This window comes from Mus caroli, chromosome 17, assembly GCF_900094665.2.
Source record: "Mus caroli chromosome 17, CAROLI_EIJ_v1.1, whole genome shotgun sequence".
Lineage (NCBI taxonomy): Eukaryota > Metazoa > Chordata > Mammalia > Rodentia > Muridae > Mus > Mus caroli.
In genome coordinates, this window is record NC_034586.1 from 80,606,370 (window position 1) to 80,623,019 (window position 16,650).

At 40.5% G+C, this 16,650-nt stretch overlaps 1 protein-coding gene across 5 annotated transcripts in view; it reads left to right on the top strand.

Moving 5' to 3' along the window:
• The window catches only part of Ppm1b (protein phosphatase, Mg2+/Mn2+ dependent 1B), a 69,619-nt gene extending 54,637 nt beyond the window's left edge, over positions 1-14,982 (top strand). The window contains exons 6-8 of one of the 5 annotated variants that reach the window (XM_021149987.2): positions 14,035-14,082; positions 14,543-14,562; positions 14,692-14,982. In XM_021149987.2, coding sequence (XP_021005646.1) covers positions 14,035-14,082 — 48 coding nt within the window. In that variant the 3' untranslated portion in view covers positions 14,543-14,562; positions 14,692-14,982. Of the gene's footprint in view, positions 1-4,168; positions 5,262-6,011; positions 7,725-14,034; positions 14,083-14,542; positions 14,563-14,691 lie in introns of those variants that run through there. The other 4 variants (XM_021149985.2, XM_029471623.1, XM_021149981.2 and 1 more) reach the window with 4 other exon arrangements.
• The last annotated feature ends 1,668 nt before the right edge of the window (positions 14,983-16,650 follow it).

A 16,650-nucleotide genomic window follows, 5' to 3' on the forward strand; every position in this document is an offset into this window, starting at 1 on the left:
ATGTAATGTTTTGCCTGCATGTGAAGTGGGTGCACCATGTAGATGTAGTGTCTGAAGGCAAGAAGAAGGTTGGAGCCTCTGAAACTGGAGCTACAGACGGTTGTGAGCTGCCTTGTGGGTGCCAGAAGCTTGACCCCAGCCCTCTTCAGGAATAGCAGTTTCTCTCAACTGCAAAGCCATCCCTGCAGATTCCTGTAAACATTTTAAACATTATATATATTTTTTATATGCACATACACATATAAATGGATACATACATACATACATACATACATACATACAAAAATTTAAATCATGGGTGTTTTGCATATGTGTCTTTGTATCACATGCATACCTGGTATCTGTGGAGGCCAAAGAGGACACTGGATGTCTTGGGACTGGAGCTTCAGATAGTTGTGAGCCACTATGTTGATCCTAGGAATTGAACCCTGGTCCTTTGGATTAACAGCCATTTCTCTTTAACTGCTGAGCTATCTCTCCAGCCTCTTAAGCATCACTCTAAATAAGTGTCTAAATCCATTAGAAATTTCTCACGCAAAGCTATTCATGCACCGTAATGCGGTCACTGGAGCTACAGATCGATGACGGTGACACGTGGGCATATTCCTGAACTCTGCTCCTCATTAACACGAAGGACAGATCTCTTTACTTGTTACAGTATTACTCAAGAGGGTGCCTGCGAAGATGAAATGACCCTGTAAAGTTCCTAGCACAGTCATTGGTTTCCCCCCCTGAGGGTTATGCAGGCTATGGATAAGTAGGTGAAAATGTGTGTCCTAATTAGAAAGGCTGGGAAGCCTGCAAGGTGGAGGTCCTTACTATAATAGGTGCAGCGTAGGTGATCTGACAAGAAAGCACACCTTGGGTAATGGCTTCTTAATGAAGCTATGAAACAGTTACTTTAATAGTATTTGGGGAACTGATTGCTGGGGAAATGTCTCTGCTGTCCATTACCTACTCCGAGCAATGGGAAAATAACATTTCCCACCAGGTATGATGATTGTTTTAGTTAATTTACTTTATATTTCCAATGCAGTTTCCCCTTCCTCCAGGTAAAATAATTTTTAACTATGTTTTAAAATTTACACAAACATCATTTAGGTCATCATTTTAGTGTGGTGACTTTGTGATGCCAAGCTTGGAAAACAGCCTGGTCTTTGGTGGTGGTGGTGGTGGTGGGTTTTTTGTTTTGTTGTTGTTTGTTTGTTTGTTTGTGGAGACAGGGTTTTTCTGTGTAGACCTGGCCGTTTTGGAACTCACTCTGTAGACCAAGCTGTCCTTGAACTGACTGAGATTCTCCTGCCTCTGCCTCCTAAATGCTGGGATTAAAGGCGTGTGCCATACTGGCCGACAACCCTGTTTTTATTTGCCGGTTTGGTGTAGTTTATTTCTAGGCAGATAGCTATTCCTTTGCCAGGCAGGGATGGTGCCTGCCTTTTAATCCCAGTACTTAGGAGGCACAGGCCACCCTGGTCTACAGAGTGAGTTCCAGGACAGCCAGGGCAAAGGATGTACTTAACCCACCACAGTGGACTCAGATCTGACAGCCTTCAGTACAGCCTTACTACAGTCCAACTTGAAATAGGTTAGGTAGCCATGGCTGTATATCAGAGTTACAAAATAGATGAGTTTAGAACCTGTGTATCTTGAAATACAGCTTTGGCATCTATAATTGAAAAGCTTTGCAAATAGCTGTGCAGTGAGGCCTAGGTAGCCAGCCACTCTGCATGTAGGCCAGTTGCCTACCGAAGAGGGTTTGAATCAATGTCCTATGATTCGGTTTTTAAAATAATACGGAAGCCTTTTGTTTATTAGGGATTTTAGGGAGGCCTTTTACAAGATCCTTGTGAAATTAAATGAAACATTTCTTTTTGAAAGGTCTGATTAAAAAGTGACAGTGATTAGAGCCTTTCCTGAATACAGTCAGATGGGGACCCGTCAGGAACATATTTTAGTACAGGGGGAAAGGGAAAAATAATATATAAGGAAATCTTAGCAAATCCTGCAAAAATAAAGTTAATTTGATAGTTAATATGCTTGTAGAAAATAGGAAAATTTAAAGAAATAAAGCCTAACTCCACTACCTGCTATTCTGTATCAATATATCATCATGTTTCTTATCTATCCAAGGGCTTTACAAATAGTTATTTTTATTTCATATGAATGGGTGCTTTTCCTGAAAATAAGTCTGTGCATCACTTATGGGTGCCTCAGGAGCCGAAGAGGGTTTCGGATCTAGCTCCTGGGACTGGAGCTGTGGACTGTCATGAGCAGCCATGTGGGTCTGGGAATTGACCTGGGTCCTCTGTTCTTAACCTGCTGGGCCATCTCACACTCCTCCCTCCCAGCACATTAATATATAAAAGTGAGCAACCCGAAACATGTAAGGCGTATACACACAGTCTTTGATTTCTGCCATAGGACAAGTTTTTTAAGCGCTCAGGTCCCTTCCCTCACTTTTCACTTTTCATGAGTACCACAGTTTACCACAGTTTATTACGTGGATGTATTGGTGGTACATTTCCAAAGGTCGTAAAGACTTAGATTCTCAACAATAACCTATTTCATTTGTTTATTTTCCTAGTGTTTGAGGATGAAAACTGCCAAGTAGGTTATAAATTGAAATGGCAGGGAATCTGTGTAGTTTCTCGTCATTTGTATTCTGCTCTGTTACTTTGTCTGTCTTATGTCCATGCTATAAATACACTCTATCACATCTTCTTGTGACTATTTGAAAACAAGTTAAAGACATTACACTAATTTATGTGTTAACATTTCAAAGCACAACTTCTTTTAGAACGAGAACATCTTTCTATATGGCAATAATACCATAATCATATCTAGAAATGAAGAATGTTTCTTAAAGCCATGAAATACCAAGTCCAGATTTTCTTAGTTATTCCGGAAGTAACTGCACTGTTGCTTTCCAACAGTCCAGTCATGACTGTAATCAGGTCTGCATTGTTGTACTGGATACGAACTTGGATGAGCCTTGGCCAGCTTTCCTGTAATCTATCCTACTTTTTAGATTGGTGTGATTTTTTTTTTTTTTTTTTTCTTCATGGTTTCCTTAGCTTAAGGTCCATCTCTGTTTTCTGGCACACACTTGGGGAATCAGCACTGTTAGATTCCTACTACACATTCTTGAAACAATGTAGCATGTGGCTCATTGATGATGGTGCACAGAAAGGGCACCCGTGTGTTAAAATGGGCTGCACGGTGCAGGGATTTGTGTGTGAGGCTGTGTGCTGGGAACGTGTGAAGGAGCACCTGTGGAAGGCTGGCTGGAGTTCAGTTTGTCACTTTAACTCATCAGTATGGACTGTAAGAGCTTTCTCTGCTAACAAGCTTAAGTGGATGTAATTTTAGAAACCCAGGGACTTTCTAGTATTTAGTATTTAAAATATTGTATTTATCTAGAGATGATTTTATTAAATATTGTATTTTAAGGCAAAAATAATTTTATTTTCAAAAGTTTTTAAATCTCCAAAAGAACCCAGTTTGTTTTCGTAGCTTCACATTTGTCTCTTCTCTCCTGTCACTGCTCAGCATTCTAGCCTTCGCCTCGCTTTAAGACACTAGTTTCCCTTTGAACTAAATCATTTTAGCCAACAAGTTTTTTGGTTTTTTTTTTTTTTTTTTTTTTTTTTTTTTTTTTTTTCGAGACAGGGTTTCTCTGTGTAGCCCTGGCTGTCCTGGAACTCACTTTGTAGACCACGCTGGCCTCAAACTCAAAAATCCACCTGCCTCTGCCTCCCAAGTGCTGGGATCAAAGGCGTGCACCAGTGCTGCCCAGCTTTTTTGTTTTGTTTGTTTTTGTTTTGTTTTTGTTTTTGTTTGGGCCAACACATTTTTTAAACTAAGTTATTTTAGGAAATGTTTGTGTTCTTGTTGAATTTTAAAAGCAAAGTAAATTTCAGATTAAATCCCAGATGGTAATTGGAATAAGTCATAAACTGGTTTGTGGTAATTGGCTAAAAAATAATTTGATGTTACTATAAGAAATTTTTTATTAATCTGCACAGGTAAGAACTGATATTTGATGAAAATGTTCTATTAACTATGCTGCTTGTGGTAGAAAAAAATAGTGCTTTGTGTGATGTGTTGTGAAATCCATGTGATATCCTAGTTTGTCTACTGACACTGGGGTCTTGAATCTTAAAAAAAGGCCTCCGATGAAGCAGAGGAAGGTGGATCACAGGGGAAATTGGTGGAAGCTCTCAGGCAAATGAGAGTTACCCATAGGGGAAACTACCGACAGCTGCTGGAGGAGATGCTGACTAGTTACAGGCTAGCTAAAGTAGAGGGAGAAGAGAGCCCGGCTGACCCAGCGGCTGCAGCTGCTTCTTCGAACAGTGATGGTGGAAACCCAGTGGCAATGCAGGAGAGAGACACTGAGGGTGGTCCTGCTGACTTAGACAAAGAGGAGTGCTGAAAATATATGACCTTTTTTGAGTAATATCTTTGTGATCTTGATTTGACAGTTTTTACTTAGGAAGTATACTGTGTGCTTTTATATAACCATTTTGTTATTTGAATCTTGAAAAACTAGTTTTCTTATATTCCTATAGTCTTGGTTTTTTTAAAGGCCTTTGCATACACCTTTATGATAGTTTAAGATTGACTATTTATAGTACTTTGAATTTAATGAACTTATATGTCATTTCACATTGTATGCAGAAAATAGGTTATCGTTATTAAATTCAGTAGTTTAATTCTTAATAGTTAGGATTAGAGATTACTGATTGGAAAGACAACTATACATTGTGAAAAGAAACCTTGTTATGTAGAATTGACACTGCTTATTTTCTATCCTCATACCTTGCATAGTCAGCTTTGTAATCCATTTGTGTCTACTTATTGTTTTAGTTCTTCCAAGAATGGCTAGAGCTGGCCTATAACTTTCTTTCAGAGTTGATAATCTGTCTGTTTTAATTTGTTTATATTTTACATTTCTGTAGTTTTATTTTTAGAATTTATTGAGATGTGTGGTTATCTTTCCTTTCTCTGTATTCTTTATGAAAAATTTTTAAAGAACTCTGTACTTTTCATACAGCATTCATTTGTATATTCTGTATAGCCTACTTTACACATCACAATGTATGTCTCCCGCGTGTTTAGACTGGAATGATGCGTGTGTAGTAAATAAAGCCTGTGCTGTGGACTCGCCTGCGCATTTGTACTCTCTCAGTTTCCATTTATTTAACAGTCAGGTTTGGGGCACTGGAAAACTCAATAAAGGTCATTTATGTCCTGGTAAATCTGGCACACTTTGGCTCAGCTGTTTTTCATCAACAAAAGAGAAAACATTTTAATTAAAAGTATATATTAAAGTCTTGCTTACTCAAAAATAATGTAGTTCTGCTGCCTTTTCTGTGGTGTGGAACACTCATCTTTAGACTGTTTGGCACATGGAACTATTTAAGAAAATTCTCCCGTGAGCATTGGTTATAAATATTCATCGGGTATTAACAAGTATAAGAATCCTAAGCTACTTTAAAATAGGTTTTGTGTTTTGGCTTTGGTAAAAATTGACATTTTTAGTGGAGGATGCTGTAAATACCCAGATACTTTAAGCTTTTTTTTGTTTTTTGTTTTTTGTTTTTTTTTGTCTATACATTTACTTGTGTTTATATTTTTATATTCGTGTTTCCAGTTGCGTAATGTACCATAATTTAAAAGTTTGGAATCTTCAGACATTGTAGCTGATGTTTTTATTTTGATACATTTTTTCCAAGCCAGAATATTTTTAAGTGTTTTGGGGAAAAGAAGGCCATTAGGTGGAAAGGGATGGGAGAAGAAAAATTCCAGTTTGTATGTTATATATACTTGTCACACATTATAGAATGCACACATCGCTCTGTTCAGATGCTTTTTTTCAAACGGAAGGAAAGAAGGAAGGAAGGAAGGAAGAGAAATTGTTCACCTAATTTGTTCTCTTTTGAAATGCAGCCCACCCTGGAGGTGGTACTGGCGTAATAACCCTGTTCTTCCTTTTTCTCTTCTTGTAGGGCGCTGGCGATCTAGAAGACTCATTGGTAGCCTTATAACCTTCTAAAATGCTTTTGATTCTGGAAATTGGGGGGAAAACTTTTAATCACATTTTCTTCAATACAAGGGGAAATATTCTTGTGAATTCACACTGTTTTGTGATATGAGCAGAAACCATTAGCATTTCCCATCATTGCCTCCCATTTGTGTTCCCCGTACTTACCACTTAGCATTGCCTGGACTCTACAGTATTTTTTTGCCAACCTCAGGCATCTGGTTACAACAATTGGTATTGAATTTTTGGCCCTAGAAAAACAAAATGGCCACAAATCAACAAATGTGCCTGAGGTGCATGGGAATATAGCTAGCTATCCTCTGAAGATGCATTATGGGTTTGTTTGGGTTTTTTTAAGCAACACAAAACACAGCACAGACGCACGTAAGAGTAAGGACTGAGAAAGGTCCGAGCTCCCCAGCTCACTAAGGTGGGAGGAAGCCTTGTTAGTTCTGTGGCCTGGAGTTTCATGTGAGCAATTTACATAGGATATGTATTTATTATTAATTGCTATTTAATTTTTTTCCAATTTACTTGTATTACCAAATTGGGTTCTCCAATAATGTTGACATTGTAACACTGCCTTGCTTCAAGATCCGGTGTCCGGCAATAGTATAAACCCTTAAACATTGAGCATGTCTGCTGCGTCCTTCAGCTCTCCTAGAAGAGCTTGGAAAACCAAATGAATTAATTTATGGCTATTTATAATTTGCTTTGTCATCTTACTGGCTTTGAATTATTTTAATTGATGAGATTTTCCTTTATAATGTAAATTGTGATCTTTTTGTTTTACATGTGGGTTTCTATAGTTTTAATTTTTTTCAGCTTTTAAAATACAAGTTTTATGTAATTTGGTATAATTTTTAACTGTTTATGTTATTTTAAAAGCTCAGTATATCACATCAGAATAGTATAAATACATTTTAAATTATCTATTTTAGATCTAAGGAAATACAGAGATATTTTCATGGGTTCAGTAACCTTTCATTTTATAACATTGGGCACGGTACAGAGTGGCTGTCACATAGGTACTTAAATTATTTAGTTCTATTTTTACAATAACTTTGAATTTTTTAAGTTTTGCATGTATTGAATTTAGTGCTGAACATGAAGAGTAAAATATTTATCAAAAAGAAGTTACTGGAGTTTGGAGAAGTAATGAATGTATCCATGTGTACATGGTGTACATGTTGTGGATGCTTTGTAAACATTTTCCCATGTTTTAATTGTTTCTCAGCAGGTTGTGATGGCCTTGTGTGTAGTTATCTGGCCCCATGTGAAATGGAATGGATGGTATTTTCTGTGTCATTTTCCTGAGGCTGTTTCTGGGGAGCCACACATTTGAATGCAGAGAGCTTTCCTGATCACTTGATTCCTTGTGCACCTGATTTTTGCTCTGAAAGGAATTACTGCCACAATATATTTTATTTATTCTTTAGATTTTACTCTTGTAAGTTACAGTGCTTCACATGATGGTGTTAAAGCTACTTGTCCCTTCACTGGGGGTGGGGGTTGTTAAAAGATGGGGAATGAAGAATGCCACTGGGTCACTGTTAACCTGTCCCCTGGTGAGACCTGTACTGATAGTCCCTGTCCAGGACGGTCTTCTGATGTTTCCTACAATGCGGTGAGCAGAACCAACTTGTTACCTGAATAAAGAATCGATTTTAAAACGGTGTGACATATTACTCTTTGGTGTGATTTTCAAGAATAAAAATGCAACATTGGTTGTGGTTTAAACATGTATCATTGGCATACTTGTGGAAACATTGATATGATCATAGATGAATTCTAGCTCTAAAAGAGGCTGGGTCAGCCAGACCACACAGGACACTACTAGTTAACCTCTCCGCTGCTCTAAAACCTCCTGCTAATGCTACTCGAGAGAAACACCTCTTGAGTGGTTAGTGGACGTTGAAGTAGCAATACTGTGTTTATAACATAGAAAGAGAACCCTGTTTCTTTACTCCTGTGACCTTTGCTGTCCAGTTACTTGTAAGATTTGGACTCAGGACCCATTTTTAATCTTAAATTTTAAATATCCCAAAGAACTTTTTGCTTTTGTGGATTATATTGCTATCTATATAGGAATTTAAAACAGGCATTTTTGTCTGTGACTTTAAAACACCACTCTAGCAGAAATAACATACCAGTTTATGAAAAATAATTTCTTAAATATAAACAACAATAACAAACACAAAACCTGGCACCGATTTTATTTTTCAGCAGGGGCTGCGTTTGCCTGTTTTTTGTTTTTGTTTGTTTTGTTTTGTTTTTAATGCCACGTTTGTTTTGCACGCCACCACTTGGTGACCTGTTTGCTGAAGTCGGCCTCACACAGACCTGGTGAGGAAGGAACATGTTACGTTTAAAGCCTTTCCTGTGAGAAGACTGCAAGCTGTTCGTGTGGAGCCCTTTGGGTTTGTCTTTCATTTTGATCAGATTTCTACCTATGCATGCTGGTCATTTGCAGAATACTAGTTCACTGAATTGCATAATTTCTTTCAGTGCTGACATTTGTATTATGTAATGGTTAAATTTTATTTGTTAATCAAACTGATTTTTAGAATCAGTTGGTAAGCTATCAAGCCTACGGTGATGGAGATTCTTAAGAATTTTTTAGCTTTCTTTTGAAAGATGAAATTTATCATTTGGCAACAAATCCTGCCAGTTTTTCTTAAGTGACACGCTCACGTCGTGTATTGTGGAGGAGATGTCTCCTGGACAGTCATTCTTTCACACTATAACCACGGCGTTCTCATGAGAAATGGCCAGCTAGTTCAATCCACAGCTCCAATAATGGTGCCTTAGAGCGGGACTGACCGTTCTGTCACACACGCTTTTAAAGAGGCGGACACTTAGGAGTAGAAGTTGTTCTGTTCTGAGGTGATTTTGCTGTGTAGCCTAGATTGACCTCAGATTTAGGATGTCCCCCCTTCACCCCCCCCCCTCACCCATGCCCCACGGTGGGATGACAGGCGTGCCACTGTAGTGGTCATTGGGTGGAAAATGCATAATTCTTACTCTAAGCAATGCTTGTTTTGTTGTCTTTGTCTTACACAGTTCTTGTTTGGGTTTTGAGACAAGGTGTCTCAGGATAACCCAGGCTGGCTTCAAGCCTGTAATCTTTTTGCCTCAGCCTGTGAAGTATTTTGAGATTACAGGCATAAGCTGCCATGCTGTAATTTGAAGATGTGAAGGTTTTGGTGGAGGCAGCTAAACAGTGTTCAGTGGAAACTACATTGTAGTTTTTACACAAACTAGGTGATCTCTAGGTGTGCAGAAAATCCATTGTGAGAAGTGGTCCAATGTGTAGAGATGGTTAGTATTACAAGTTAAATTTTCTGGCCCCATCTTGTCCTGTCCTGTCCTGTCCTGTCCTGTCCTGTCCTGTCCTGTCCTGTCCTGTCCTGTCCTGTCCTGTCCTGTCCTGTCCTGTCCCAGCCTGCCCCCCATTCAACTCTGGGAGGTTTTCTTTGAGCCCAAAAGCAAGACTGGGTAAGTGTTTTGGTTTATTTATTTATTTTATTGGCTTTTGTCGTGCTGGGAGTTGAACTGGGCTTTTCCTCAACGTAACAAGAAAGAACCGCTTAGTTACTTCTTCAGCCTAGGCTCCGGCTTTGTTCCTCCCCCTCTTGATGAGTTATGTCATTGTGATATAGAAATAAAGCTCGGGCTTTCCCCAGTGTGTGATAACACCCAGACTAAATGGTGCCTAGGCGCCATTCTCAACTCCAGAGCACTTCTGCTATTTCCTACTTGAGTCTCAGGATGGAGCCCTGGCTGGCCTTCAGCTCAGGAACTTGACTTCTGCCTCCTGAAAGTTGGGATTAAAGGAGAATAAGGAACTGTTAACTTTTAGAAGATAGAAATTAGGAAGTTAGTTGGCATCCCGAGTTACGACTAGGCCAATGAACCTATATGGTTACTCACAAGAAATGACAGCAGGGAAAAGCTCTTGCCTACATTGTGGGCAGTGTTGCCTGGTATTGTGATCCACTTTACATGAAAGGTGGGAAAAGAGAAGTGGGAGTCTTGAAAGTGAAGATTAAAAGCTGTCACTGCTGGGTTTGGCAGCAGGTGCATACTAGTGTTCAGCAGGTGGAACCAAAGAGAGTTAGAGCTTTGAGTCCAGCTTGAGCTACATAGTTGAGACTGTTTCAAACACGAACTGATCTCCTTCCCCACAGATCCACCAACCATGTTTTATTTGTTCTTCTACATCCCCCTCTTCTGGAAAGTGAATATGAATGATTAAGTCACACTAAAAAACAGGCATACTGCCTAGTTTTGTGACTGTGACATAGTATTTAGTGCTTTGCCCAAATACTAGAAATAAGATGACTAGGTCCTTAAGTGTTTGCATCACTGAGTTGGTGGTGCCAAGCATTATGCCAGAGATGCACAGATGGGTACCACGGGCCAGAGTGTCTCCATCCCTCCCTTGCTCAACAGTTGTCAATATTGCCTTTGTGTTTTGCCAGTGAGAAGTGTGTTGACTTCTCTGAAGTCAGTTCTCACATCCTTCACACGATTGATCTTTTGAGTCCGTCTCTTTTCCATTTGCCTTTTAACATGGTTGCTCATACCATGGTTACTCTACTGAGAACATAGTTGCTAATACTGTTCTGTGCGCTCACACTCTCCCAGTCTGTTTTTCATCTCCTGCTAACTTTGCATATTGGGCTTCTCACTATTTAACCTTTTCCTTTATGGAATCATCCTACGTGGAATCCCTAATGTTTAAGTGTTGGGTTTTTTTTTGTTGTTGTTGTTTTTGTTTTTTTGAAGCAGGGTTTCTCTAGCCCTGGCTGTCCTGGAACTCACTCTGTAGACCAGGTTGGCCTCAAACTCAGAAATCCGCCTGCCTCTGCCTTCCGAGTGTGTGTGTCACCACGCCCGACTTGTTTAAGTGTGTGTGTTTTTTTTTTTTTAAACATTTGGTTGGCTTTCTGTTTTTGAGGCATGGTTTTACTTTGTGTGTTTGAACTCAACTTTGTAGCCCAGCCTGGCCTCAAGCTCGTTACAGTTTTAGCTCAGCCTTGAGAGTGCTGGGAATTGTTGACTGCCCAGCTCCTGAGTAGTTTTTTCTGTTTTGGGTTTTTGGGTTGTTTTTGTTTTTGCTCTTTTCCTCTTGCCTACTTTTCTCTCTCTAGGCTATACTCACTGTTGACAAGGCTCACATTGCCCAGTCTCTCCATGAGTCACTAGTACTCTGATGAGCCTTGGCTGCCACAGTGGGAAAGTGGGAGAGCCCTCAGATTGCAGAAGAAACCTTGACAGCAGACAGGCAGATACCCTACTCTTGCCATTTTAAGAGGTTTTTTTTCTTTTTCTTTATTTCTCTCAATGTACATCTCTCAATTTTTATAAATCCATAGTGTTAATAATTTTTTTCACAGAGCTATTGTATCAACACCATGCCTCTGGTCAAATACTGATGACCCAATTGCATGTGGTCCATTTCTATTACCTACCTATAATCTGTTGCCTTTTGTATAAACTCTTAGAAAGACCACACTGCTGGTTACTGTAGCCTCAGGCGCCCCTTTCTAGACAGCATGCCCTGTCTTCATTTTATTTGAATTTGGTTCTTTTTAGTGAAAGTGGAATTAAGCTGTACTCTCTTAATAGGTCCATTCTGGACTCTGAAGTGGGTAACTCCTTATGGTAATGACTTTTCTTCCAGTATATATGCTATGTGTGTGTAGGGGGCGGGGGGCTGCATGCCAACAGTAGGCTCTCATTTTACCAAGTGTGTCCCAGGGATCAAACTCATGTTGTCAGTCTTAACGGCAAGCTCTGACCTGCTGAGCCATCTTGCCAGCCCCTCCGTTGAACTATAATTCATTGTACTGCTTACTCAAGTCCAACTGCCACACAGACCCTTTTCCTTACGCAGGTTCAGCAATACAGGAAAACTCAGTCTTAATAATTATTCAAAGTTTGCATATTATCATGGTTTCGTATTTTGACTTTTTATTTTATTTTTTTTAAGTCCCATTTAATATATTGAATTCCTACCCCTTAATTGTCTTTGGGTCAAGTGTTCCACCCTAACGTCAGCTGACTGTCTCTAGACTTCCTGATTTAAGGCACATGGTACCAAGGGAGAATAACCGTGTAGCACACTCTGTCCCTATTCAGACTTTGAGTAACTTGATAGAAAGGAGGAAGGGCTGGGCTGAAGCAGTTCTCAATGCTGCGCTTTTCCAAACACGTCTAGGGCTGGGGAGCTGAAAGAAACATGTCATTAAATGGCTCTGACAAACTGCTTTGTAAGTATTCTGCAGTCTCTGAATTTTGAAGCATTACCTGTCAATAGCATTGTCACTGCCTTTAGCAAAGCTGTCCTGGTGTAGTGGCGCTGCGCCCGCTTGGTCAGTCTTGTTCCTATTTCAGTCCATCACTGAGTGCTGTATACTGTTTGGACTACAGTCAAGTGCCGTTTAAAATTATTTCTGAACTGATTTAGTATATAAGTGAAAGTCTAAGCCTTAGAAACCACTTAGAATATATGAAGTGAATTTTAGTAAAGCCTCGTTCCGTGGTCGAATTGTCATTTTTCTTTATGATAACAAGAGAGCGCGTGCAGTCTCAGCATTGAGGTATGATGTGTACAGCCTGCAGCTCAGCCGTGCCACGTAGACTAAGTACAGCAGTGGTGCACGTGAACCGGAGAAGACTGGCTATTTCTGTGGAGACAGGAACTTGCTGTGTACCGTCAGCCTGTGCCTCAGCCTCCAGTGTTGTGGGATTACAGGCGGATGCCACCTGCCCAGCTAGGAAAGACAACACAACATTAGCACGGGAGGTTGGGCACAGTCATAAAGTGAGTGAGGCTTGCTTTTTTTTTTCCCAGTTCAAACTCATTTACTTTTTATAAAAGTTTAAGTTGCTGTTACATGATTTTATCTTGAAGGGACAGCGTGTTCAAATGACATGTTGCCAGGTGTCTTACCTGTTTTAGTCAAGAACCAGTGAGTCCCGGGGAAACGCATCAATACGGGTTTATACTTTGTGATGCCCAGGACCTTGGGGGTGGAGAGTCCAAGTTCATTTAAAGTTGATCCAGTTTTCTGGCCATGTACTGGACTTTTTTTTTTTTTTTAAAAAATAAGTACTTGAATGAAAACAAAGTACAGAAACAAAATCAATTAAATGGTTCTGAATTGTCTTTTAGTGTAGTATACAAGAGTGCCCGTTTTTCCCACTTTCTCATTTTGCATATTGCCAGTTTGATGAGTGAATAGCAAATGGTATTAAGTGGTTTAAGTCTCAATTATACGATTATATAATATGTGAACTTATAATCTCATTTGTCCAAATGTATCTTATTAAAATTTGCCTATATATATACATATATATACACATATATTTTTTTTCTTTTTTTTTTTCTTTTTTTTGGTTTTTCGAGACGGTTCGAACTCAGAAATCCGCCTGTCTCTGCCTCCCAAGTGCTGGGATTAAAGGCATGCGCCACCACGCCCGGCTCCTATATAGTATATTAATGTTCATTTTCTTTACATTTAGGTAGTTAACTTTAGCCTTACCACAGTGCTGAATTATTCCCTCCAGCTCGCTGTGATGCTGCTTAGGGTTTGTCGGTGCAGGCTGCTGAGAGGCAGGACTAAGGGCAGCTACACGTTCCATTAGGAACAGCTGAATTCCTAAGAGAAACAGAGTGTTGCAGCAGCATCTAGATCCTCCGTCACACTGGTTTTCCTTCTGCTGGGGTAGCTTGCCCTGGTGCAGAGGAAGCCCTTTGAGCCCTGATGGAGGCAGTACTTGAGAGAGCTCAGAGGCTCAGTACTGAGCAGACCTGAGGTTCTATTCAAACTTGAACTGGGTGATGCTTTTTTGGTTTCTCTCTGAAGGTTTTTTAAGTAGTTTACATAGACTGCAAAGATCTTACATGTTAAACTTAATAAACTTTAAGGAGTCATTTATATGCAAAAGTTTTAGAATGTTATCATTTTCTTCAACAGTTTTACCAATCTTCAATTGCATACAGTGACAATGTTTTCCTATTATGAGTAAGTAGATGCAATTTTTCCTTTATGACTGCTGTCCTTCTTAGTAAAGACAGGCTCAGACATTTACCTCAGCTGCATGTGAGGATCAGAATAGAATACACCTATGTATAACTCTCCCGCATCCCCTGGTTCCAGCCGATGCAGAAGCCAGCCTTGTCCCTTTGTTTACATTTACTGTTGCATTTGGTTGTGTTTCACAGTCATTTCATGTCACTCTACTGTAATGGTATCATGTCATCTTGAATATCAGCTTCAGTATACTCTTGTCTGTGCCCCTCGTTTGATTTGTACCCCAAGGAAAAGTAGAGTGTGCTTCCTCCTCAGGGTGAGCTGTGGGTCGTGGGCAGTAGTCCCCTGGTTGGTGTGGTTTTACATGCGTAGACGGCATAGGGATGAGAGCCCTCTCGGGAAGATGCTACATCTTTCTAGTTACAGAAGTGTTCATAATTCCCCACCACAGCTTCAGCTTCCTTTAAACAGGTACCATCTTAAATTCATTCCTTCTTTCGTGTTTCTTAGTGCTGTTCTGAATGAACTATCTCCCTCCCCCCTTTCCCCAACATAGTCACAGAAAGCAAAAATGGTCTCAATATCTATCGTTTCCACCAGATGGCAGACTTGAGCACGTCTATTTGTAAACCCAGCTGAGAACTCTGGTGACAAAGCAGAGGCTGACCGACCTACCAAGAGCCCGGAAGTACATAGAAGAACAAAAGTTTTGTTTTGTTTTTGTAAACTTGAAAGAAAAAAACGAGTCGAGCATTCCACCAATGCAGGATCTGTTCTGCTCTGAGCTTTAATCTTCTAGCCTGTCAGCGGAGGCGGAGGCAAGCTCCCACCATGCTATGCAAACCTTGCCTTTTCCATGTTCACGCAATAAATGCCTTTGGCTCCTTGGTAGCACTGTGGTTTTATTCCAGGGACTCCAGAGGTAAGAGCTTTAGTCTGTCACCACCATTCTGCTGCTGACCCCCACCCCGGGGGCCCGAGTACCATTCAGACTTGCGGGGGGCACATCTTGAGGCTGGTTTGGGTTTTTTGTTTGTTTGTTTGTTTGTTTTGTTTCTTTAATCATTCCCAGGACTCTCATGAGAGGAGATACGAGGTTTGTACATGGAAACAAATCTTCTCTTCACTAATACAAGTTACTTCCGAGACCTGTATTGAGGAATGCAGGAAATAGAGTTTTGCTCCCTCTGGCAAGTTAGTTGCTGGTAGGTGCACCTGCAAGCGGCCTGAAAAGGTTCTTTGAGCTAATATATCACCTGGAAGACCTTCCTCGTGTTCACTACTGCATCAGGGTCACACCCACACTCCTCTCGTACTGGCGTCACAACCCCACAGATTAGCCAGTGTGTCTTACAGTTAGGAAATGGGAAACCCCTGAACCCCCAGCATCAACACCCATTTCTCAGAGACGGAATTCTCACTCAAGATCAGAAGTACAAGGAAGGCTGGCAAGAGAAAGCAGTCGCACATTTGGTGTCTGTACCAAGGTTACTGCTGCCGCTTTAGGGACTGTGGAGCAAACTTTGTGAGGGTGACCATCTCTCTTAGGAAAAACCATTGAAAGGGTTCCTGGAGGTTTTGGATCTCTGGGTAATTCAGTTCTGAAGTTACTCAGAAAAGCAAACTTTGGTGTGGTGGATTTATTTCTACACGTTTAATCTGCTTGGCTTTGTGTTGAAATGTGCTTTCTGACAGCACTGGAGTGTTTACACCCTTAGCTGGACTTTAGTGTGCCCAGATTAAAAAAAAAGAGAGAGAGAATTAGAGTTGGTTAGAATTAGCTGCTTCAGAATGGAAGAGGTAACTAAAGCCACCACCCAAAGGCTGACGAGTTGGTTATATAAAATAAGTTCTGAAAAGGAATTTGTTTGGCGGCAGGTGGGTGGGGGACTCTCATGATTGTCTAAGGCTATCAAGGCTCTCACACAGTAAAGTGCCATGTAATGCCTCTTTTTGTATGCAATTTGTCAAAAACTCGAGTCTCAACATGATGGATGACAGGTAAAGATGCTTGTTCCCAATCCTGATGGTCGTTTTGGACCCCTGGGACCCACGTGGTAGGAGAGAAGTGATTTCCACGAGTTGTCCTCTGACCTCCAGTGCATTCTGGGATGCACATGTACACAAGAATTGCCCAACACATAGTGCAATTCAAACACTGCTTTACTCAACTGGAACACACCTTTAGTCCCAGCACTTGGGAGGCAGAGGCTGGCGGATCTATGAGTTCAAGGCCAGCCTGGTCTACAGAGTGAGTTCCTGAATAGGCAAGGCTCCACACAGAAAACCTGTCTTGAAACACACACCACCACCACCACCACCACCACCACCTGCTCTTCTAGTGGTCCAGGGTTGTATTCCCAGTACCCACATGGAGGCTTACAACCAACTGTAACTCCAGTCTCAGAGGATCTGATATTCTTCTGTGCTCACTCTTCTGTCTTCCATGGGTACCACCTGGCTTGTATGTATATGGTGCACAGATTTACATGCAAGTACTCATAAAATGAAAGACAATATTATTAAAATTAAGTAGTGAGAATTGGGCCCTGCTCCATG